The sequence below is a fragment of the Elgaria multicarinata genome, chromosome 2 (assembly GCF_023053635.1).
Source record: "Elgaria multicarinata webbii isolate HBS135686 ecotype San Diego chromosome 2, rElgMul1.1.pri, whole genome shotgun sequence".
NCBI lineage: Eukaryota > Metazoa > Chordata > Lepidosauria > Squamata > Anguidae > Elgaria > Elgaria multicarinata.
The window spans coordinates 23717956-23744789 of record NC_086172.1 but is presented as its reverse complement, the minus strand read 5'-3'; the positions used below and the strand labels follow the sequence as shown (position 1 = coordinate 23744789).

General features: G+C 40.0%; 1 protein-coding gene across 1 annotated transcript in view; it reads left to right on the top strand.

Moving 5' to 3' along the window:
- Positions 1–26834, top strand: part of PARD3B (par-3 family cell polarity regulator beta) — a 542042-nt gene that overhangs the window by 145809 nt on the left and 369399 nt on the right. Inside the window, exons 5-6 of the mRNA XM_063116135.1 lie at positions 12737–12822; positions 24520–24606. Coding sequence (XP_062972205.1) covers positions 12737–12822; positions 24520–24606 — 173 coding nt within the window. The remainder of the gene's footprint in view (positions 1–12736; positions 12823–24519; positions 24607–26834) is intronic.

The window sequence follows — 26834 nt, the reverse complement described above, 5'->3', positions numbered from 1 at the left end:
CCAGCAAGGACCCGTTCCTGACCTCCCTAAACTGTTTTGGCACAAGAAAAGTCCACTTATGGACCCCTTCCCTATTTACAAATAGTCTGAATGTTGTTGTTTTTAAAGAAAGATATTTAATAATACATTCAGCGGTTTCAGTCAGGAGATTTGAAAAAGTACAAGCAAGCATGCACGCAGTCGTATTTTGGATATTGGATGGAATGAATGAGAATGAGTTTAATACAATAAGTATGTCATATTTATCATGAATTACTGATGACATTATGGCCAACCTCATAATGCTGCTAATTCTGAAACTCTATTACAAAACATATTGCAGCCCAAGGTCCAATGCAGCAAAAACCTCAAGTGTTCCTGAATTTATTTTTGTGGTTTAGATCTAATGTCTTGTGTACAAGCAGAACCTCTAAATCAGAGCTTTCCAAACTGTGTATTGTGACAAGTTAGTGTGTCAGCTGCAGTGTGTAGGTGTGTCACGCGAACGTTACGAGAAACCTCTGAGTCTATGTGAAATAAGCAATCCCAACTTGCATGCATTTTTACGCAGCAAAGGTGCCGATTAGTATGGTGCACTAGTATATTCCCCTTTCGTCGTATCCGTGTATGCACGCCACGGTCGAGGGATCATACAGGTACTGCGCATGCGCAGTATGCATAATCGGGTTGAAACAGCTGATTCCACATCACTTCTGGTGACGCGGCTGCACCTGAAGTGACGCATTCGAGAAATTCCATGGGTCCAGTTTTTTGATAGAACACCGTCTCAACCACTGCTCAAACGCAGCTCGACAAAATTGGTTCAATGTGAAAAGTCTTGGAAATGTATGTTATTATCTTGCAAATCATATATTTTAAAAAATATAAATGAAAGGTTTTCATGAGATATGTTGTGTCCCCATATATTTCGTTATTACAATTTATGTATGTGTCCATATCTATAAGGGGTTAGTTTAACCTCCGGTTTCCTAGTAATACTGAATTACTGTGTCGCGAAATGATGCATGTCTAAAAAGTGTTTCACCAACATGAAAAGTTTGGAAAGCTCTGCTCTAAATGGTAGTTTGTTTTTTAGTATCAGTAACGAGAGGTAATTAAAACATTCACGTCTAGTCCTTCATGGTGCAATGATGTTAAAGTGCAACCATAAAGTTTAATGTGTCTCATGATCACCTGGTTTAGGTAAACTGGCTATCCAATTGCGTATTTTTATCCAAGACCCACCTAAGAATAATCTATGTACACTTGCAGTGTAGTAGTTAGGATCAATATAGGTTGTCTATATTTGTTTTCCAGGACTATGTTTAAGTGTTGTAAAATATACCAGAGAAAATAAATCAAGCTGTAGTAATTTTCAGTAAAAAATATTGAAAGCAAAGTAGGAATAGTTAATATTTGTGACATGTGCACTTATTTTGGAGTGTTATTTTATGGTGAGAAGTAACGGAGTAATTGGTACGCTAAAGTCTGATCTTTAACATCTCCATCAGGATGAAGACAATTTTAAGTAGCAGCTTGGTTTTATATTTTCAAAAATGGATGATCAAACCTTTTTGTCTTTCTTGGTCCCAGCAGTCCTAGGGTTACTCCAAGTGAAACCATCACATGCTAGAACTGTGAATCTCTGCAGCTCTTTCATCCCTCCCCCATTCCATCTCAGGACTGTTATCATGTATTAAGTCAGCCTCCTCCGCACACCCTACTTTTTTCTAACTTCTTGCCTGATTAAGAGATCTAGAGAAGCTTGCACATTTTTGTGACCTTTTGGTTGACCCAATAAAGGTATTGCACTAAGATAAATTTTGGAACTCGAACAGCTTGTCTAAGTATAATGAAAATGTGATATCTCCACAACAAAGGCACAATGTTGAGTGATGATTTGCAGATTTTGTTGGAAAAAAGAACAGGAACTGTGAACATTTTTTAAAAACAGATTCCACCCCTGCCCCCAAAAACTAGATTGTGGGGTAGGTCTCCTAAAGTGTCCATATTATTTAAGACTTTATAAGTAGTCGATATTAGCATTTTCATTTTTGTAAACTAAAGCATCTTCTAATGCCAACATTAATTTATTTTTTGCTTGGTAGGATGTAAGGTCTGAACTGCTGCTGAATGCCCTTGGTCAAAGGTTTGTTTGCCAAGTAGGCAAATAAAGAACTCTTAACTTCCGACTGCTTGCTTTTTTGTAACTAGCTACCCCTAGAGCAGGAGTGTTAAACTTCAGGTTCATGAGCCAAATCTGACCTACCTGGGGTCCCAATCCTGCCTGCCAGATATGGTTTTGCAGATAACTATGCATACTCCCTTGGCCCCACTCTTTCCAAACAACCTGAGAGTTGGGTGATTTCCTGGCTTTTGTATTTTTTTTTCTAAAAAGGTTGAAATGCCTCCCCTAAAACTTAGTTAATGGCAAAAAGAGCTCTAAGCTAAAATTTGCTTTGAGGTGGTGGTGGTGGTTATTTTGTCCCTGCCAGTTTTGCTGGCACTCATCACTGCAATGCAGCCCCTAAAAACTTCTCCAAAATTGAATTCTGTCCTTGGACTGAAAGAGGTTCGATTCCCCTGTCCTAGAGATTGGGATTTCACAGTGATGAACAGATTTACATTTTTTTAAAAAAATGACAGCAAATGTCTTTTATGAAACAAATGCTGGACTATATATGCTAAGAGCATTACCAGGTGGTGAGTTATGATGGCAGTGTATTACCACATGTTCTCAATCATAGTAGGACACATACACAGATGTTTTCATGTGTATTCGGATCTTGAGTCTCAAATGACTGTGAGCCATGGGGAGGTTATACTCTATACTTATTCCAAGGGGAGAGTGAGCAGTAGATGCAAACCAAGGCTTCATTACTAAATTTAGAAAGATTGGTTTGAGATGCAACTGTGGTGTAGAATTAAAGAGTTTGATAGGCAGTTCTCAGTTTGGACCAGCAGCTTATTTAGGGAACACTATAAAAAGTGGTGGAAAGTACAGGAGAAAAGCCAAGTGAAGCAAAGAAGCATATGTATGCACCAGATAAGGATGATGAGGAGCATTAGGGAAACTAAGGGACATGTAGAAGGCCTACTTGCAATGGGGAAAACTTGGGATAAAGATTATGTGGAGCTTTCAGTGACACAAATAGATGAAGTTGCAAGTTGAATGAGAGAGAAATCATACGTGTTACCTCTCCTAGTTCAAAGGAAGAAAAGCTTTCTTTTTTGGGGGGGGGTATGCTGGATTTTTTCTGGGGTTCATAGAGTTGTCCTAATCATCAGGATATCAGGGGTTGTTCAGGTGATCTGTGGTGGGGAGATGGGGCACCTGTAGACCAGCAAATTCCTAAAGCCTTTTAGGGCCATTGTAAGACTGTAGAAGGGGAACGCAAGCTCTGCCCAGCTGTGCATTTGCTTAGAGTCCTAACTACACCAAGGGCAAAATAATGTGGATGGCGAGAAGAACTAAGGAAGAGGGTAGGAGGGTAAGTGAAGCTAAGGCCTCATCTACACCAAGCAGGATATAGCACTATGAAAGCGGTATATAAAAGTCAGGAGCCCCACTACTGCTTTATAGTGGTATTGAGGTGCACTGACAACTGTTGGAGCCCATTGATACATGCCATATACCACTTTCATACCACTATATCCTCCTTGGTGTGGCTCCTGCCTTTTATATACCGCTTTCATAGCGCAATATTCTGCTTGGTGTAGATGAGGCCCAAGTTGGGAGTGGATTCAGCTTCACTATGACAATCTGGATGGAACACAGAGGTAAAACAAACGAAGGCTGAATACTGAAGTTCAGAAGGGGATATGTTCTATAGATTTGTTTAGCTGAGGGAGGTTTTATTTTTATCAAGACTAATGCAGATAGGGTTCTAGGCTAGGACTGTTCTATAGTTTCTTGCCATAGATGGCTTATGCAAAATTGAATCTAGTCTGAGCTAAATCTCTACCTCGGGCATAACAGGAGTTCTTTGTGCAAACCCTGGATGGAGAATCTTAACAATGGTTGTTAAAGACTGCTAATGTGTTTACCTTAGTGGCAATCTTCAGGTTTCCCCATGCCAGGGCTCTGGATTGGCCAGTTCAGGAGGTACCTTGTCCAGCTTGATTAAGTTCACTAACTACTCTGACTAAGGCTACAGCTAGACCTAAGGTTTATCCTGGGATCATCCAGGGTTCGCCCCTGCCTGAGCACTGGATCCCCTGTGTGTCACCTAGATGAACAGGTTTGACCCCTGGACGATACAGGGATAAATCTTAGGTCTAGCTATGGCCTAAGTGATCAGAGAGATATCTGTATGTTCTGGAGGTCTCACGCTGCATGGCATACCTGATGAGAGTCCCTCCTATTAACTAGGCCCTTCCTTAGTCAGCTTCCCAAGAAGAATGGCGATTTAGAGGCAGGCTGCTTGGACGATACTTGAAAAGACAGCGAGGCTGAAGGTCCTTGGTAACACAGAGTGGGAGAGAGGAGGGCAAATGGAACTGTCTTAAGGAATATTGTTGTAAGCCGCCTTGAGAGCCTTTTTGGCTAAAGGGTAGAATAAAAATGCTAAATAAATAAATAAATGAAATATCCTCAAAGAAGGCATAGCTGGCTTTTGATGTGCTAGAGATAATAGGTGAAAGGGAATTAGAAATGTGGCAAAAAGTAGTCACTGTATCAGTCACTTTCAAACAAAAGGGGAAGGTGGCTTGGCTGACTGGACCACTGACCAGGAGGAGTTTATCCTGCAATGTTTTGTTTTACGACCCACTTGTAAACTTTAAGTTCAAATAATTCTGAACTCTTGCCCGGTGATTAAATCTGAGTAAAGCAAATGAATAATCAATTTTAATTTGAAATTATGAGATTTTTATTATAGAGGTTGAAATCTATTGATGGGCTGCAATAGACATCTTCTGCTCAAATCTGTAAATATCATTTCTGCACTCCATCAGTAGGAGAAGATCTGGAGCTGTCCTGACCTAAGACATTTTGGTACCTGAGGTGGAATATAAGATGTCCCCAATTCCATGTGCTAATGCATCCTTTAGAAATAATAGTTACTTGGTACAAGAGATGTGACTTCATTCTTGGCTGCTTTTCACTCTTTTTCTTCATTATTTATTTATTTATTTATATAGCACCATCAGTGTACGTGGTGCTGTACAGAGTAAAACAATAAAATAGCAAAACCCTGCCGCATAGGCTTACATTCTAATAACATTCTTACATTCTTCTTTTTGGAAGTTTCAGAAGAAACTTGTAATACAAGCTCTTAAAAAAAATAACCCATAGAAAACCGCAAACATGTAAATCCTTTCTATGCCAGCACATGCATAATAAGATACGCTAACATATGCTCGTCACTGTTTCCTATCTATTTCATTTTTATTCGCTTTTGCGCCAAGCTTCTTTATTGCTTTTTATGCTGAGTGCGTTTATAAAGCAGTTTGAGATTTGGGTGAGAGGAAATGTTATTAAATGCCAAAACTGATCTGAAAAATTCCAGTGTGTACTCAGATCGTGTGTGTGTGTGTGTGTGTGTGTGTGTGATTGTGGATTACACATTTGTGTTTCGGGATCGAGAGAAATGTAAAGGGCAGAAAGAGAGCGAGCCTTCACTGAAGGCATTCTTCGTTACCTTCATGTAAAACCTTGCCTTGGCATAGGGAAACACAGTTTAAGTAAAGGAGAGGTACTGGAAGTCAGCTTTGTGATGGTGGTAGGTAGAGGCCAGCAGAGCGGAGTGATTAATTAACTGTATAGGTAAATGCATGTCTCCTAACCATTAATGGAGAAGAGGAGGACCATGTAAGTCACCTTGGGTACCTTGCAAGAGGAAAACATGGGTGGTATAAATGTAATAATAATAAGAAGCTCAAGAGCTTCATAAAATAATAATCAAATTTTGTTATTAGCAAATAACTACCTTCCAGATGTTCTGTCACTTACACATTCAGCTGGTGATGTTTCTTGTGTTCTTTTTAAATAATAAAAAAATAGGAACACCTTATTAATATGAATTATTGATACAGGAATATACATCATAATACGTCTATTAAGCTGAGAAGCCTGACCCCTCTTTGGTTGCTAGTCTCTTGTATTACCTGACCCTGGTGCTCAGTAACACACTTCCAAAATTGGTGGTGAAGGTAATAGTGGGATATTCCCCCGGTGGGCCTGGTGAGGCAGTAACAGCACCATGATGGCTGGGAAGATGACCTTACTGTTACCCCAACACCTCCAGCAGACACCTCCACTGAGAACTTTTGAGAGCCAGAAGCCATTGTGAGCATTTGACCGGCTGAGGCCTGCAGGACTCAAGGAAGGGTGCATCTGAAACTGTTGTGGAAACTTTAAAGTTAGGATGTTTCATAATTGTTTAAATACTTGCCCTCTTTTATTATGTAGACCACTTTTGTGGTAGATAAATATTCTAAATCTATATATAGTTAATAAAACAACTCCTGACGTGGCTAGTGTCATCATTTTTCCATAACTTGTAATATTCAATGTCAAAAGGTGCTTGATCTTGACACGAGAGGACTGTTAAACATAACTTACATTCATATGCCCAGGCGTGTCTGTTCCTACTTGGCTTTAGTGGAGGTGAAGGAAGAAGTTTTTCGTAGGGCTTATGGATGACGCTGGGGAAGGAAAGTACAAAACAGCACTTTCATCCTCAGTCTTACCTACAATCTGCACTCCGAATTTCTTTTTTCAACCCCATTTATTTTCAGTTCCCTGCATTGTGCTCTAAGTATGCCACCTTTTTTTTGCACATGTTCTGTGCGCTCTTATGCGAAATTTTCATAGAGCTCCTTTCTTTGAAATGGCCCAGTTTTGAGGGTTTTCAGGCATTGTGGGAGATAAAATTTCCCAGAGACTTTGGTTTATCTTGGGGGGGGGGGGGCTGAGGACTGTCCGGATATATGTGTTTCAAGTATCATCTTATTACTGTAAAATACACTTTCTTGCTTTCCTCTCTTGCCCTAAATTGAAAGACCTGTTTTTCACAGCACTTTCTTTCAATTACTGAAATAGGCTTAAAGTAAAAATATTATTGCTGTTCTGAGATATATGTGACTTCATGGCTTTCCCTTTTCTCAGATAATTTAGCATGTTACACTCATTATTTGCAAAGCCAAAGCTTGAGTGCTTTTTTATTATTATTTTGTCTCTTGATCACAGATGAGAAAATTGTATGTGGCAAGTTTGTTTCTTTTGACACCGTTGAAGCGTCAAAAATCTGTACTTTTGACATTGCTGTGAAAAATAGTTTTATCATGCCTTTGTGCTGCAGTAGATTACTGTCTAGAAATCTTATATTTGGATGGAAAAGTCTTGGGCCCAATGCTGTGGTGGAAGATTTAGAAGTCCTATGCCAGTACTCTTTGTGTGTGAAGCAACTGAGGCCTTAGCTAGACCTAGAGGTCTAGTGGGAGAAGGGGTGAAGATCTTGCTATTTTTTCATCGCGAGATCTCCCCCTCAGTTCACACGTGGCGTCCAATGACCTCAGGTGGAGAGGTATCGCCCCACCATTTTTTTTATTAAAGGGCCAGCAGCGCACGAACGCTTGTGCGCAAAAGGTGAGTGGTTTTTGTTTTTGTTTTAAATTACTTTCCCCACTCCCCCTCACCCCTGATGGGTGCAGAGCTCCTGAGGAGTGCTGCACCCCGTGCTTGGGTCCCGGCTCCTCGTGAGGAATTGCGAGGAGCCGGGACAAACTGTGGCGCCCAGCCACACATTCCACGGGAAATACTGGGCCTAAAGGGTAGGGTGAGATCCCAGGGCAAGGGAGCGATCATCCCTCCCTGATCCTGGGATCCCCTGTGCGTCATGTGGACTCACAGGGACGATCCCAGTGATCATCCCGGGATTTTGCCCCATCTAGCTATGGCCTGAGTTTTCCAGTCCTGATATTGAATGTCCCTTGGCACATCCTGCAATTTAATCCTAGTTTAAGCAGTTTCTCTGTAATTGGAAATGTGCTATGTGGGCATGGGTGTGTTTGGGAGAAGGGTTCAAGTGTGTAATCTCAGTTTATTCCTTAACTGTCTAATTCAGGTGAAGGTGTGAGTGTAACAGACCACTAGACCAAGTCATCCTCCTCTAGCTAAAAACACCCAGACAGAAAGGCCACAGGTAGCTGGGACTGAGTATACAGTTGAAAGGGAGCCGTGCCTAAGGATGGCTCGGGCTAATAAGCCTAGCACAACTTTGGGAGTGAAGCCTCAGCCACAAGAGCTGGACCTCATCAAGATGATGCTATAAAGCTCTGGGAAGGAGCTGGGAAAGGAGATTGGTGGAAAGAGCAGAATAAGGGAAGACAGGCTGGCCAGTGGGGCTCGCAGGAGGGCAGACAGACAGACACCTTAAGCCCAGGCAGATACTGGAGTAGTGCCTCAACTGCAACCCCCCTTTCCCAGGGCTTCCTTGGCTAGGAGACCTGGAAATTTCCAGTTGGCAGCTACAGGAAGACCTCACGTATGTCAAAGCCTAGGCTTAGCGTTTTTCTCGGAGGCACCTGAAGAATAGGTCTGAAGAGCTACTTCCCTAGGAATGGACAACCACCAGTGAAAGAAGATTGTGAAAGAGTTGAACATCTTTGGAATTTAAAGCCAGGAAAGGGGCGGAGGGAAGCATGATTCCTCACCCTGAGTTGTAAGCCTATATGCTTTCTTGTAAGTTTATATGCTATATCCTCAGACGCAAAGACTTACAAATAAAAGCTGCCTGCCCTTACTGGCGGACTATGGAAGAGGTGGGTTTAATGTACCCCTTCCGGAGGACCCATGCGCTGTGACCAAGTACATTTTTGGGTCCTCAGGTAAAGAACCATCTTAAGACTGCTTTGCTCTGCCCTGGCTTTTTCCAGACAGTTCCCAGACCAAGGTGCCACCCAAAGAAGTGCTTTTTCAGTTGATTCCTCTATGTGCTGCCTTTGCTCTGCCTGGGCTTTCTCCAGCTAGGAAAAGCCTGGGCAAAGCAAAGTCTTCCAAGGTGCTGGCTTCACTCTTCTGTCGCATTCCAGGGAAGACCAGGGAAGAGTGAAACAGTCACTCTCCCATCTCCCTTCTGAGCAGGAGGGGCTTCACCCAAAGCCCCGTGGTCCAGATGGGCTGGCCTGCTAGGCCAAATTTGGCCTATGGACTGGAGGTTCCCCAAATTTGGCCTATGGACTGGAGGTGCTCCTGGGCAAGGTTCTTGCCAGCCAGGGATAGGGAGCTTTGTAGTATGGTTCAGGGCTTGCAAGGGGAGAATGAAGGTTTTTTGGGGGAAGAGGAAAGGAAGGAAGAAGGTCTGCTGTTCTTTCCCACACCTTTGAAATCTTCTGCTTTCCTGTACATAGTTAAAAGGCACATGTTTGGGTCTGAATGCCAGTTGTAAACCTGGGTACTTTATTGATTCATCGCGTTCAGCTGGGGACAATCTGGAGAGGGGGAAAGATGTCCCTTTTCTTCCTGAAGACTCCTTGTATAGTTTACAAAGGAGAGTGTCATCACGGCATATTTCCTGAAACCCTGATTTTTCTTTCCCCTTCAATTTTTTTGTCTGCCTCTTCTGCCAAGACTCTTGTTCATGCATTGGTTATTTCTCGGTTGGACTACTGCAACCTTCTTCTCACTGGCCTTCCTTCTTCTCACATCAGTTCGTTGGTTTCTGTTCACCACTCTGCTGCTAAGATCATCTTCTTGGCTCGCCGCTCTGACCATGTTACTCCACTTCTGAAATCTCTTCATTGGCTTCCAATTCACTTCAGAATCCAATATAAACTTCTCCTGTTGACCTACAAAGCTTTTCACTGTCTAGCTCTTTCCTATCTTTCCTCTCTCATCTCACACTATTGCCCCGCTCGTGCTCTTCGCTCCTCTGATGCCATGTTTTTCACTTGTCCAAGGGTCTCTACTTCCCTTGCTCGGCTTCGTCCATTTTCTTCCGCTGCCCCTTACGCCTGGAACGCTCTTCCAGAACATTTGAGAACTACAAGTTCAATCGCAGCTTTTAAAGCTCAACTAAAAACTTTAATTTTTCCTAAAGCTTTTAAAACTTGATTTTGTTCTGACTTTTATACTGTTAGTTTTACTCTACCCTGTGCCAGTTTGGTGCATTCTCTTCCCCTCCTTATTGTTTTATTATGATTTTATTAGAATATAAGCCTATGCGGCAGGGTCTTGCTATTTTATTGTTTTACTCTGTACAGCACCATGTACATTGATGGTGCTATATAAATAAATAAATAATAATAATAATAATAATAATAATAATAATAATAATAATAATTTCCAGAATGCAAGGCATTCTTACAGGCTCTAAAATTGAAGCAGTATAACTGCCTTTAATTGTATTATTGGGAAACAACATTTAAAAGTTATATAATGGGGGGGAAGAAAATTTTAGGTGCTCAAGTAGGCTAATTCCCCCCCCCATTTTCTTTTTTTTTCTTTTCCCCAACTAACACCCTCAGTATTCGTCCAACATGCCATAAGCCATGCAAGTTAAAAAATATAAGTCCTTGATATTTGTATGGTACAGCCCACTGAGAAGTGTTTTGGGGGGGATTTCCTACACCTCCCTTAGATACCTGTTAAAGTCCTAAAAAAAAATAATTTGAAAAATCCAACAGATGTTGTAAGACTCTCTTGTTTGTCCTGGCTTTTAGTAGGTAGGTTTAAACAGGGCTCATTTTTATTCAATTTAAAGATTGTGACAAAATGTAAGAGAGAAAGTGGTCTCTGGGGTGAAGGGTGCATTCTTTTAATGCTTAATAGGTTAGTTGTTGGGTGTTTTTTTTTTTTAAAAAATCAGCATATTGAATTCTGCCAGGAAGATAATAGGAAGCTAGTGCAAATGTGGAGGTACTGTTGTAACCAGGTGGAGTAGTTGAAAAGAGCTGTACATTGATAGTGCTGTGTAAATAACAATCCTGAAATTTTGTTAAACTGTATTTATGACCTGCCAGATATTCTCAAATCATCATACTTCTTTAAATAAATAAATCATTACTACTGCAAAGCAAAACAGTTTCCCAATAAACCTGGAGGTGTACTAATGAAGACTGATTTAGCCAGCCTTCTCCAACCTGGTGCCCTCCAGATGTTTTGGACTACAACTCCCAGAATTCCCTGATCAGTGGTCATGCTGGCTGGCGCTGATAGAAGGCACCAGGTTGGGGATGGCTGGATTAAGCATTCCAGTGAGGTGCAAATAACTTCCATAAATACCTATTTTATATCACAATTTTAGCCAATTGTGTTGTGTGGGAAGAGGCAGTGTCTATGGTATAAAGGTTGTATTGCCATTTCTTTTTTTCATTATGCATCTAAGCATTGGCAAGATTTTAAGGAGAATGCTATATGTCACCAAAAAAAAATTATAGGAAATTATTCAATTATTCAAGTAATATTACCAAGACAGAGGGACACATTACACTATTTTAAAGACACTCCAGAACTAATAATTTAGCTCTCTTTCATTATGCAGCAGATGAAGTATCAGTGATTCTATTTTCTGTACACCTCTGTGACCCTCACAGCAATAATGCAAATCCCAAACAGAGCAAAATTCATAATAAAGATTTTCACTAAAGGGACTGTTTTTTCTGGCTGGAAAGTGCAAATGTACAAGGTGGAATCCATAAGTGTTCCATTTTAACACTCAAAGAATATTCAGCAATAAGCTTTAGAAAATAAACACAGGGCCCTGCCCCAAGGAGCTTACCATTTAAATTTTGACAGTGGAGAAGGCAACAGATGGGAAGGATGTAAGGGAGGAGCAAGGCTGACCAAGAGGGAGAGGGGAGAAATGGAAGGAGCTGCTGTTCAATATATAAAGTTATCAAAATACCAAGTGAGGGGCTGTGTGAGAGAAGGTTTGGATGCTTCAGGAAAAACTTCCTGACTGTTAGAGCAGTCTTACCATCTTACCATAATCAGAACTTCGAACATCTGTTCTTTGGTTGTATACAGGGGCTTTCAAGCTCCCTCATGCTCTTGCTGCCCTTCAAAACCATGTTTTTCCTCTCCCATGCTCAAGTAAAAGCAGTTTCTGTTTATTTGATGTTCCTATTTGCAATAAATTGTACAATACTGGAGGGCAACCACGATGATCAGGGGTCTGGAAACAAAGCCCTGTGAAGAGAGACTGAAACAACTGGGCATGTTTTGCTTGGAGAAGAGAAGATTGAGGGGAGAGATGAAAGTATTTCAAATACTTAAAAGGTTATCACACAGAGGAATGCCAGGATCTCTTCTCGATCCTCCCAGAGTGCAGGACACAGAATAACAGGCTGAAGTTACAGGAAGCCAGATTCTGGCTAGACATCAGGAAAAACGTCCTGACTGTTGGAGCAGTACGACAATGGAATCAGTTACTTAGGGAGGTTGTGGGCTCTCCCACACTAGAGGCATTCAAGAGGCAGCTGGACAACTATCTGTCAAGTATGCTTTAGGGTGGATTCCTGCATTGAGCAGGGGTTGGACTCGATGGCCTTATAGGCCCCTTCCAACTCTGCTATTCTATGATTCTATAAGGTTAAGTTATATGTTATAACCTCAGGTTATGCACTCGGACACCAGTTTTAAGTATGGTCGCCTCGTAGCAGAGATGTAGAGGACTCAGTCAACCACAATGTGGCTGGAGTTCATGGACATTTGCTTTTAGTTTGCAATGCAGATTCTTCTAGGTAATAGCAACTGTTCTAAATCCACATTATAATACTGAACTTTAAAACGCCTCTCTTTGAATCTCTGTAGTGTTCAGCACACTCACCTTCAGAAGACTGGGATCTCCCTACCCACAATGAAGTGCCAACATCTCAGAAAACTAAGTTCATTTTCAGGTATGAAGACATTTATATTTCCTTTCCAGATGTATTGTTCCTTATCTCTCCTAGACTTCAAATAAACCATACATCTGTGCAGATATTATATATGCGTGTGTATATGCATGTGTCGCAGTATACCTATTATAGATTAGATGTTTTGCCTTCAAACAATTTATTGAAGAGAAATGATAACACAGTGGAAAATACTAGCACTAGGTGGATTCCATGGTGGTTTGAAAGCCTCTTCATTGCCATCTTACCATAATCAGAACTTCGAACATCTGTTCTTTGGTTAAAAGCAGCTGTGGAGGAGGGGAGGGAATGGATTGGGGGAGCAGTTCAACCTTTCCCCTTGCCATTTCCTCACTCTTCTTCTCCAAGTCGATATTAGCCATGGAGGACGGTCAGCCAGGGGGGCAGGAAAAGATAATACTATCTTCTCCCACTTCCCTCTGTAGCTAATAGCAGCCATGGAGGATTTTTTTCTCAGAGGTAACAACATGGTGGGTGGGGAAAGAGTTAACCCCCTCATTGGTGTGATCCCAGTGCAATTCATGTTCATACAGTATGTGTGTGTGTGTGGCTACTTTTTCCTAAAAGGACATTATGAGATCTGATCATGGATCTTCTACACCATATTTAGTTTGGGCTTTACTGTCATGCATGTTAGACATTCAGAATTGAAAAAGTGACATGAGCTCAAATAGCCAAAATCCGAATATGTGTTTATTTATTTGTGTTATTTCTATTTTTTGTGTTATTTCTATTTTTTGTGTTAAATTTGTGTTATTTTTTGTGAACCCCCCAGAGAGCTCCGGCTATTGGGCAGTATAGAAATGTAATAAATAAATAAATAAATAAATAAATAAATAAATAAATCACTTAATGTTATAACATCCTTGACCAGTTCACATATAGATATGAAAATGACATCTAAAATACTTTATAAAATTATAATAATAGTACAGAACAATACAGGGAGCTGTGAAATGAAGCAGCCTGATTAATTTCAATTAGTTACAAGCCAGTAGAAGCCTGGGTGAACAAGTGCATTTTCAAGAGGCATTTGAAACCTACCACATTTTTTGCCTCTCAAACTACACAAAAGAGGGTTTTCCAAAGGTTGGGCACCTTTGAAATATTACATGGCAACATTCTGTTGGTCACAGAATGACCTCATCTGAAGAGCTTAACAGATGGCTAGGTATATATAGAGGGAAGCTGTCTGTTAAGTATCCTGGTCCCAAGTTGTTTAGGGTTTTGTATGCCAACATAACTCTGTACATGGCTCAGTAGCCAATAGGCACCCAATGCATCTCTTTTAACACAGGTCGTATGTGAGCATAGTTGGTGTCCCAGTGAGCACTCTAGCTGTTGCATTCTTAACTAGTTGCAGCTTTTGAACCAGGCACATAGAGTGCATTACGGATCATTATTGCTAGGTTGTCTGTATCCAGGAATGGGCATAGTTGGGCTTCCAGTGACAGAGATGGATCTAGGAGCACCACCAAACTATGTACCTGCTCCTTCAGAGGGAGTGGAACTCCATCTAGGAGAGGCAAACAGCCCAAGTCCAGGACCTGGAAACTGCCAACCCATATGGACTCTGTCTTACCGGGATTCAGCTTCAGTTTATTACCCTCATCAAAGCCATGACTGCATCTAGGCTCTGGTTCAGCATGTTCATGGCCTCTCCCAATTCAGATGTCACAGAGAAATAGAGCCAGGTGATGCCTGTATACTTGTGAAGCCTTGTTCCAAATCTCCTGATGACCACTTCCAGTGGCGTCATATAAATATTAAATAATATTGGCACCCCATAGTTCAACTGCCATGGGGTTGAGGTACAGTAACTCAGTGCTGTTCTCTGGAACTGACCCTGCAAGTATGAGTTGAACCACTGTAGAACGCTGCCTCCAAATCATGGAGACTGTCCAGGAGGATACCAAGATCATTGGTATCAAATGTTGCTGAGAAATCAAGAAGTACCAAGGGCGCAGTCCCCCTTTCCCTCTCCTCCAAAAAAGTCATCCGTAAGGGTGAACCGAGACCTATTCTGTCTCAAACCCTGGGCCCAAATCCAGATTGGAATTGATTCAGATAATTAATTTCAGTCAAGAGTGTCTGCAGCTAAAATGCCACCATTCTCTCAAGCATCTTACTCAGGAATGGGGGTGTTTTGACTGAACAATAATTAACATAGATCTCTGGATCCAGGGAGGGTTTTTTCAGGAGAGGCCCTCTTGCTGCCAGTTAGAGGGCTAGATGTTTTCTGTCAGCCACTCGGTCCCACTCTGCTCAGTTGTTTCCTCTGGACTGTAGCAGCTAGAGGAAATGTGGTTAATAGTCTTCTGAGTTGAGGCAAAGAGATACAATCTCTTCCTTTTTCTTCAATCTGATTTTAGGAATGCAGCAAAAGAAAGTGGCGTTTCAAGGGAGCTTTAAGGTGTGTGTGTGTGTGTGTGAGAGAGAAGTGGGTGGGGAGGGAGGGAAGGTGGTAGAATTATGTTAAGTGTTCTGGGTGAAAGTTCTGGGTATAAGGGGCAGCAAAAGAAAATAAGTAGACTCATTCTGGAGACTAGCTCGTTGCCTGCTGATCCAGTTAATCTTATATATGCCCATGTTTAATAATAACAAGATTGCAAAGTGATGGCAAGTTCTTCTGTTATAAACTTTATAACAGAAATGCAGCTCTTTAAGAGGTAAAATAGCTGTGAAAATGGAATGAACATTCTTGTGGGACCTTAATATATCAAGGAGCTCAAAATAGCGAACAGGTATTTTTGAAGCTCAAAATAGCAAACAGGTACTTTGTTATAACCCCCACCCCATGCTATTGAAGGGGTGGGGGTGGAATGTCACACTGGTATAGGACTTGTGCACAATTTGCCCATTTCATGTGGTTCCCTGTGGCATGAGTACCAACGTGTACATTTTAAATCCAGCATTCCTGTAACACAATTAATCTAAGCATCAGTTATGAGATGGCACAATACACAATTAAGAGAGCACAGGACAGGTGCTAATGTAGTCTTGGTAAAGATCTTGTAACAATTTAGTAAACCTCCGAAAGCGATTGCCATTTATATAAAAATCTCTTATGCCTTGGTCACACTCTAGCATGACCAAGGGATTGCTACTGCTGTTCAGGCTTCAGGGGAACCTCTAGTAATTCTGGAAAGCTACTGCTTGCCTTTTCCTCTCAATAGAGGGGCCAGCTGTCTCTGAATTCTGTTGATGACACTGAGAGAGAAAAGGCTATTGAACCCAACGTGCAGCTTTCTGGCACTGATGGTGGCAAAATATGCCCCTTCCATCTGGTTCTGGGGTTACCAGTATCATGAAAAGAGGGGTGACAATGTCTCTGAAAGCAACCATTTTGTCAATAGGAGAAAGTAACAGGCTGTTCTCAGGACAACTGTTTGGTGAGGGCCAAACCTGTCTCATGAAATGGGCCCTATTAATAATAATCATCTCACCCTTTTCCCAAGGAGCTTAGGGAGGCATACATGCTGCCCCCAATTTTATCACCATAACAGTCCAGGTTAGGCTGAGAGATAGCTGGGCCAAAGTCACCCAGTAATTTTCATGAATGAGTGTGGATTTCAGCCTGGGTCTCCCTGGTCTAAGTCCAATATTGTATCCCCTAAATTACATCGGCATTCTCTCATGGGAGAAGGGGTAGCATGTCTCTGTCCTTACTCACTGCCCCTGACAATAATGAAATAAAATTTCAGCAGCATGTAGTCATAATTTTCTCCCACTTACTGATTCTAGTTTTTATTCTTTACTGTGCTTTCTTCCGTTCCTTCTGAAGCTCATCATATCATTCTGCCTCAGCAAAGCCAAATTAAGAACAGCATGGTCCAAATGAGAATATTCAATTTAGGGGGAGGTGGGTAAAAGATGTAGTAGATGGTGCAGCTGATCCCTGACCCATTGATGTCTTTGAACTGCAGGGGAAGTGATATTAAGAATCAATAGAAAAACCAGGGTGATGTTTGTGGTAACCTTTCTGCATAGCTGCCACCTTCAATTATGCTACATTAGCATTATTGGTTTTGGCGTTTTTGAATTCAAGGATCTCTGCGGCCAGATCACTAACTGGGCGGAAGAAGTGAGTTTCCTAATCAGATAAAGGCTTGCCACGTATCAATATTCTGGTGGAATGTACCTTGTTCTCACGTCTGATATTGAAACTTCTTTGTGAGGGAAATGGCGAGACAGATAAAAAGTAGGAAATCTGGGAGCCTGCTCTCTCAAACTCAAAACTGTTTACAATTTTTTACTTTCTAGAAGATTTTAAGACATTCTCAGCTACAGTGTTGATAGCTTCAGATGCATGATGAAGGCGTGGGGACATTTGGCACTTTGAAGCCTTAAACGAAAGCTTCTGTTCTTGGGTTGGGTTTTGTTTTGTTCTTTTGCCAAGTTTCCAGACAAGTTTATTAAGTCATTTCAGTATAAGCTTGCCTTCTTATTCCTCAAGCTTTCTTTATGCCTATCTTGTTAAAATTATTAGGTGTAGCAAGAAGACAGAGTAAATAATATATTTTCCATTTCACCTCAAAATAGGTGATAGCCAATACCTAATTTCCCCTCTTAAATGTGAGAATATTTATTTACTTGCTTCTAGAAGGATGCTAGATGTGCGGGGGAAGAGAAGGGTGTTTTGTTTATTACTTACCAATGAAAGAAAGCGTGCATCTAGAGGGAAAGGCGTATTTTCTTATTTAGTAACAACAGATGTAAGAATAAGAGGCTTGCTTTAAAAGTAAACTCAATAAAATCATAATGCTTTCATAGAATATTTAATGTGCTCAATAATAGCTAATGACTTAAGGCACTGTTTTACTTTTCCCTTTCTTACATTCCAGTTTCTTGCTCAGAACTTCTTAATTAAAAGAGGTTGAAAATAAAACAGTATTATGTTGTAGTTCTGGAATGTATCACCAGCCATGAAATTCCACCCCATAGCACAACATGTGGAAACAGAGATGTAGTTTTTGCAAGCCTCATTTTGCAACATGTTTTTCCATAGTAAAAATAGCCCTGTTAATGAAAAATTAGAAAGTAGATACTTGGTTTATTAACACTTGATTACTTGGAATTCTGAAAATATTTCATGCATGGGTTATTCATTAGGTATTCTATCAGAGCCACTATTACGTTTGCCTTCTATATTGTTTCAGACGGAGTTGTATCAGGCTAATTCTGTAACCATTTGATTTAAATACACTTACTACATTAGTAAAATATAACTATAATAATAAACAAACTCCTTTTCTTTATCAGCACATCTAGTTTATGTTCTTTTTCGATCTGTCTTAAAGTTGGCAATATGGAAAACAGAGGTAAAACAATTTTAGTAACTTTCCTACCTGCATGCATATCTTGTGTTGAGTTCAATAGACCTAGAAGTACAGATTTTTAGTACTTGAAAAAGATTTCATTTTCAAGTTATATAAAGCTACTACTACTACTTGCTCTAGTTTAAACTGAGTAACAACAAGATGTTACAGTCTCAAAAATGGAAGAAAATCCATTTTTGCCTTCTTTGCTCTATAGCCCTTGATGCATCTTAAGATCTGTCTTGCACCTTGAGAGACTAATCCACTTATGTCTGCTAAGACGTCTCTTGCAATCCAACTCAAGAATGTTATAAACTACAGACCTGGGAAGCAACTATACCACTCCTAGCCTTTTCTCCCACCCCCATTTTGTTCAATATCCTGCAAACCAAAAGAAATCACAAAATGAAGTTGATCCCAACAACAAAGGCAACAACAGCAAAAATCAACAGTCTGGTTCGGACACAAAATACCAAACGAATGAATAAATAAATTCAACAAACACTTTATGGATAACATGTAAAACTTTTATATCCACAAAAATCAAAAGCAAGCAGCTAAATGCATTTCTAAAGTGAATAAGCCCAAAATACTCCTATACAAAAGATACCAAATTCTTTTCAATCATAAGTTGGTATTCAGTGATCTAATAAGATAACAATTTCATTATATATGTATTTCTCATAGGGCCACTGCGTGCAGTCTAAAACATAGTCAATTAGTGTCTGATGTTCTAGATATGGGTTTCCTCTGAGTTCAAAGGCTGAATCAAAATGGGATCGCTCTTCTGCTGGTGTTAGAGAGTTCAATTTAGCTGGCTAAGTAACTATTTTTATTTTCATTATTTTGAGCTATTCTTCCTGGTTCTAGTTCCAAACAGTTTAACATCATCATCATCATCATCATCATCATCATCAGTGTTCTGGTTCTAGTCCGGTTATGATCTATGCTGATTTATTTTGGAGGTGTGCTGTTGATCTTTCACCTTATATCAATGTCAGGGAGTACTCAGCCTGTTTCAGTGTAAGCCTATATAGAGCCCAAAGTTGAAGGCAATGTACATTTATTGCTTACCCTATACATTTGGGTAAAGTGATGTGGTAGTGTGTTGCACAATGTTTATCTGATAATGTTCCCAATATAATGACGTTGGAATAACCGCCTACTTGTGAACTGAAATGCATAGACATAGTGCTTGCATCTCTCCCACAACACACTCAGTTCACATGGGATATCTCTCAAATCTGGAAGTTTACTTCAGCCTCTTTGTGATATGTGGTGCTTGTCCACACACTTGACCAGAACAGCTCTTTTTCCTGTTTTGTTGCCTGTTTAATTTCCTGCAACATTGTGCATTTAGTCAGATGATAATGCTTTGTGATGATTGACTCAATTTCCTGATTACCTTTTATTGCCTCCCCTGTGCTGTCATATGCCATGCTCAAATGGCAGCCATTGCTAATAATTTAACTGAAATGTTTTGAGGGACACCTTTTAATCCAAAGTAGATTTTTAAAAATTATTCATTATATTTCTATACCGTCCAATAACTGAACCCAAAGAATATGATTTGATTATATTATTATATGTTAACGATGAGTGTGCTGGCTAAATTGGTGAGTCTTAAGCTGCTGCTAGAGCTGGTTCACATGGTGCTCTCATGCCAGCACTTTGTGAATACCGTTGGCGTGATCGCAGCAGCACTCATCTGGAGGCAGTGTTTGCACAGGTGATTCCCCCCCCTCCAAATATACATCCAGTGTAGGAATGATATTGGTGTAGGTTGTTGTGCCACATCACCCATGTTATTATCTTCCATCCATTGAAGATCAACGAAGCAAGAGTTATAAGTTCTGGAAGGATCTTAAAACCTTTCCCCAGATAGTTGGGGGAAATCCATGAACTGTAAGAGCTTTTCACTACCTGAGACACTATCTTGAAAGATTATGGATTCTCTTACTTTGGAAAATTTAAAACCAAGGCCTTGGCATGATTTAGATAAAGGATTCTATGCTTTGGGAAAGGAGATTGGACTAGGTAAATCTCTGATTCTTTAACTGCTGTGAATATAACTTACACAGTAGGCATTGAAAATGTGAATTCAGAAGCTTCATACTGAAAAGTGCACAATCTGTGATCTAAACTGTACACGAGCAGTAGCCGACGGTCTACTGAGTACATTCAAATATGCACGTCATGTTGAGTGTGCATAAATTAATGGTGGGCTTCAATCTGATGATACGTTTTGTCCTGTTGTCCTTATTGCTCAGTCCTGATGGTAGAGGCTACATCAGTCATCTCAGCTGGATTTTTTAATTATTATTTCTTTTATCCTACAGAAAACTGCTATCTTTTTCATTGAAGTAGTAATGGGAATCATGGTGTGGCTCTGAAGGAATAAGCCTTTTGTTTTTGTTTGGTTTATACAATGTTATATTTATTACATTTTGGCCAGGCAGGTTCCAAATTCATTCATTCATTCATTTATTGCATTTTTATACCGCCCAATAGCTGAAGCTCTCTGGGCGGTTTACAAAAATTAAAACTACAACAATATTTAACAATATACAATATTTAACAATATAAAACTACAACACCACCACAATAATATTCAAAAATATACTAAATGCAATTGTACAGAAATACAAACCAGATAAGATTTTTTTAAAAAAAGCTTCATTAGAACAGCATTTCTCCCCCAGAAGCAGCACTTCCCAACCTTCAGCTCCAGCGTTGCTTTTAAAGTCTCCAGGCGGGGAGGGGGGGAGGAGGAGCAGGTGGAAAAGCTCACCCTTGATGGTCCAGCATTTCTCCCCCAGAAGCAGCTGAGGTGTTACAAATGTATACTGCTAACATTTCACAAATGCAATAGGAATACATTTATGTACTCGTAGCACCCATATCCTCATACTAAGGGCCCCTGCCTGAGGGAGGGTATTGTTCTTTCCTATCTAGTTCACTCTGCATTAGTATATTCTCCGCTGACTTAAAAGCAAACAATATTGTTTTAGGAAAATAATACAAAAGGACAACTATGTTTTTCTACTATAAGTTATCAAAAGTTCAGCATGACTGTCTCTAGCTGCAGGCTGTGCGATGCATGATGACTTAGTGTATGGATATACATTTAGCTGTAGGAGCACTAGAGACAGATGACCTCCTCTGCCCCTCCCCCTGCACAAATTAATGTCTAGAGACCCAACAACTTGCACCAACAACATTTTTAAATAGTATCATCCAAACTCTCTGAAAGATAAAATAGACATAAGACAACATCTTATACGGCATTAGCGCTAACTTAAATTACATTGCGCTAGCATAAACTACTTCTAGCACAACACCAATAGCATTTGCTGGTGTGATGGGTTTTCCCAGAAAACCCATTGCACTAGCAAATGGTAGATGAAGCTTACATTAGCACTAGTGTCGAATAGGATACTTCCCATAGTGACACACTTTGGACAGTTTTTGAAGGCCTTATTAACAACCATAAATCATAAACTATGGAACAAACATTGCTTCTTCAGCCCCTCCTCCTGTCATGTGCCAGCTTTGATGTAAGGATACTGGCTTATATTACCCACAGTTCCCAGTTTCCCAAACCAGGAAACTCTGGCTCAATGTCAGTTAACAAAACGGTAAAATAAGCCAGGATCACATACTGACATATTTTTCTGGTTTATTAATTGACATTAAGCTAGAATTGTTTACAGTTTCACATACCGTGGATATATAACAATTGAACCAGAGCACTGATTTATCAGGAATAGGAATCAGAAAATCAGTACTGTCCTGAAAAACAGACAATTGGAACATATATTAATACATACTATTGCTAAAACAAAAACAAATGTTTGAAAAGGGAAGTTGTTCCATAACACTACTACCAGTATAATTAAATACCTTAAATAGGAACTGCACAGATTTTGCAATAACGGAATTTTTTAAAAAACACACACAACACCATTTATTTTATATTGGGAGAAACAAATAGATACACTCAGCTATGTGTAATTTTATTTGGCAAAACCCAAAACCAGCTCCAACTCAACCTAGCCCACATGTTTACTCTTCCGTTAGTGAGGAGACGTGCCAAAAGGAGCCCAGCTTGGCATTCTGAAATTACTCCAAATGCTTGAACATACCATCTGGGTTTAGTTTCTCATTTTTATCAGACGTCCCTGGGATTCTCATTTTTACAGTTGATATAAAATTTGGCCAAATATTGGCCTGCCAATGGTTGGAAGAAATATCCAGGCATTTTTGCAGTTATCCACCAGAAAAATTGAGAAGAAATGGTATTCACTTTCCGTTTTGATGACTTTTCAAAATGTATGAAATATAAGTACTCTACAATACACAATGGCTAATTTTTTGCATGTATTTTTTTAAGTTGCAGTTTTGATCGGCTTCATGAAATCACTATTATTGATCAACATGCACATGCTATGAGAGTGTTTTAGAAACTAATGGCAATTCCTGAACATATGGCATGGGCAATTACTTTTGCCTTTACTTTCTGAATCCTTGTTTGATTACTACTATTACTAAGAGGATCGTGATATCAGAATTCCTTGTGGCATTTTTTTCAAGGACAACTGAGGGCTTCTTCACAGATCTTCCTTGGTCACAATCTCTGTGAATGTGAATTAAATATGGATATGTTGAAATAATCACCTGAGTGTTTTGCAGTGTTCTCAGGATCCAATTTTAATTCTACAACTGTCTCTTCAAAACTATCATAGGAGAATTGGATCAAAGAGAACTATTTCACAATACATGAAAAGCTAGAAGAAATTGAGTAATTTGCTGTGCTGGAAGAGGAGAAAAAAAGGGATTTCTGGTTTAGTGTTGCATCTGAACTGTGCCACATTAGTCAAGTTTTCCCAACAAGCGTTTCTGTCTTGCCTCCAGTTCTACCAAATGTCTGAATATATGATGTAATATAGAAATAGAGTTTACCCACCTGGAAAGCCAAAGTATATAGATCCAACTCATGCAAGAGGGTTCTTAACTGTTGACTTGCATTTAAATAAGCCATGTAAGTCTTGATTTTTTTAAAAAAAACACGAAGTTAACAAATTGGAATTGGACTTCACATGTGTAGGCTCCATGCAGTTGTCACTTCAGTATGTGGATATCTGGTAGCCAAGCAGTGGAATGGGAGAGTATGATCCCATTCCTTCACTATGTGTAGGTTCTATTTATTTATTTATTTATTTATTACACTTATATACCACCCTCATAGCCAGAGCTCTCTGGGCAGTTTACAGAAATTCTAAAATTGAGATAAAAACAAGTATACAAAATTTAAAATTTTAAAACACAGAACATACACACATAAAGCATTAAAAACCATTAAAAAAACCTACACATGTGGGTGATTAAGATGTGCCACCATATGCCTTGGCAAAGAGGAAAGTCTTAACCTGGCGCCGGAAAGATAGCAGCGTTGGTGTCAGGCGAGCCTCGTCAGGGAGATCGTTCCATAGTCTGGGGGCCACCACCGAAAAGGCCCTGTCCCTCGTTGCCGCACTCCGAGCCTCTCTCGGAGTAGGCACCCGGAGGAGGACCTTAGATGTTGAACGTAGTGACCGGGTATATTCACTTCGGGAGAGGCGTTCCATCAGGTATTGTGGTCCCAAGCCGTGTAAGGCTTTATAGGTCAAAACCAGCACCTTGAATTGGGCTCGGAAACATACAGGCAGCCAGTGCAAGCGGACCAAAGCAGGTGTTATATGGTCGAACCTTCTGGTTCCCAAAATCAATGTGGCCACTGCATTTTGCACGGGCTGCAGCTTCCAAACCGTCTTCAAAGGCAGCCCTACATAGAGTGCATTGCAGTAATCTAACTTGGAGGTTACCAGAGCATGGACAACTGAAGCCAGGTTATCCCTGTGCAGATAGGGGTGTAGCTGAGCCACCAACCGGAGTTTGTAAAAGGCACTCCGTGCCACCGAGGTCACCTGAGCCTCAAGTGACAATGATGGATCTAAAAGAACCCCCAAGCTATGAACCTGCTCCTTCAGGGTGAGTGCAATCCCATCCAGAACCGGTAGAACACCCCGCCATCCTGTCAGCGGTTTGGAACCTTGTCTAATTTTCCACTAGTGCCTGCCACTATTGTGTAAGCAATGTTATATAGTCCTTAATTTCATAGGGGATAAGGAATGCAGTTTAGTGCTCTGGGGAGGTGCTTTGTGGACATGTGAGTAGTTAGGAGGGACCATTCTGAGGATTGCAAGAAAATAAAATGGTTGCTGCAAAAAGTGCATCCATAAGAGTTCAAAAAGATCTTTCTGCTTTTGCCTTGCTCTCCTTTGAAAGTAATCCTGTATGTTTTTCTCCTTCTCTTCCTTAGCGGTGTGACAAAAATGGTGGAGATTTCTGGGGAAGGTGGCCCACTAGGCATACATGTGGTACCATACTTTTCATCTTTAAATGGAAGGTAAGAGGATAGGTAGAACTCACACCTGGAAATTTGCATATCTTGTTTACTCCTCTGTTTTTCTGAGGGATAGATCTGGTGATTAGACAATGTTTTTCCATCTGCAGCTGAACCTTCAATTATTTCCGTGGTTCCCTTCACCCCTGTATGGGGGATTAACACATGAAGAGCCATGATGGATCAAACCCAGTGTCCATCTTGTCCAGTATTCTGTTCACTCAGTGACCATTTAGCTGCCTGTTGGATATCCAAAAGTAAGACATGAGTGCAATAGCATCCTTCCGATCATGCTCTCCCGCAACTGATGTATATAGACATGCTACCTGTGATACTGGAAGTAGCATGTAGTTATCAAGACTAATAGACGTAATAGTCTTATCGTCCATGAATTAGTTTAATTCCCTTTTAAAGCCATCCACATTTGTGGCTATCACTACATCTTATGGTAGTGAATAGTTGTTAATAATAATAATAATAATAATAATAATAATAATAATAATAATAATATATTTATTTGTTTCCCGCCTCTTCCTCCGGATATAATGTAAATATATACATTAATATAAACAGTCCATATATCTCAATTAACATCCACATGAAATTGACAACTGTGGGATATTCATTCAAATGTAGCAAGAACAGTAAACCATTGAATTATAGGTGGTGAGCATTTATCCTTCCAGGCTTAAAGTTGAGTTTAGAACTTTGTTCTTACTTTTACACTGTTAGTTTTATTGTCCCCTGAGCCTATTTGGTGCATTTACTTACCTCTCTTATTGTTTTATTATGATTTCATTAGAATGTAAGGCTATGTGGCAGGGTGTTGCTGTTTTATTCTTTTGCTATGTACAGCACCATGTACATTGATGGTGCTATATAAATAATAATAATAATAATAATAATAATAATAATAATAATAATAATAATAATAATAATTCTCTTTGCAACTGTAAGGGCTCTCAAAGTCCAGTTTTGCTGTCCATCTGTCAATCCCCAAAACACAGGGATATAATTTTAGAGCACAAGAACATCTGCAATTATCACCAATTTTTCAAGGACAAAATTTATATGAGCAATGACTTCCAACCAAAAAGAAGCTACTACACGGCATGCTCGCATCATATGCCTTAATGAGCATTATCCTTATTACATCACCAGCAACTAGCAGAACTAGCCATTTTTCTTTATAAGCCTCTGTGCTGTCCAATAAAATTGGATCCCATCCTCAGTCCTTTAAATCTACAGAAATAGTAGTACATATGGAAGCTTTCAATTGATTAGGCTGTATAAGCATTCTAATTCCCTATTAGATTCCTCTCAAACATTCTGGATATCTACTTTATTGCGTTCCAAAAAATAAAATAAACGTTACTATAGGCTTGGCTCTAAAGCGCTGGACGTATGCAGGATTAGGACCAAACTTAGGCGGGAGGCACCTGATGGGTTATTGTGACATCGGAATCCAGTTACTGTATTCCATGTCTCTCCAGCTGCTAACATTGCAAATGGAGCCATTCTTTTATTTTTAATATGCCTAGATCCCACATCATCTGGCCAAAAAGAAGTGCCAAATAAGTTGACTCCAGAACAACTCATGGAGGAGTGTTAAAAGAGAAATATATTTTCCAGTCATTTGTATGAACTAACAAATAAGCCTTATGATCGGCAACTGCATCCTTTTCAGTGAAAAATAGGGAGGAAGACACCCGCCCCAATGAACTTTTGAAATACTGCATAAAGGTTTTAAAAATACACTGGGGGAAATATAAATGGGTATTATGCAGTCATGGATTACCTGTGGCAAACCATTCATCTTAACTACTGTTAACCTTACCCCAAGTACCTAACTTAATTGTTATCCATCTTTCCAAGTCAAGAGATGGTAGGCCATTGTGGGAATACTTCTATGTGTTTAATTAGTCATATGGGAAGGGACACTTAATAAAAGGCTTTCCTGGGTTGGCTTAGATGACTCTCTCCCCATATTTCCTTATCTTTAAGGCAGAAGAGGGTTTGAGTTTGTTTTATTAAGTATTGTGAAATTTTCCAGTGAAAGGTGCCACGTTCTAAAAAGTCTTGGTTAGTAATTTATCTATTACACATCCGGTATGTGCTCAGTCATCTCACCTAGCTAGGATGCATGATAATAAGAATTTTACAAAAAACCTATCATGTTCTCTGGCCTGGCATCTCATGTCTTTTAAATATTCTTGTTGACAAATGCTATG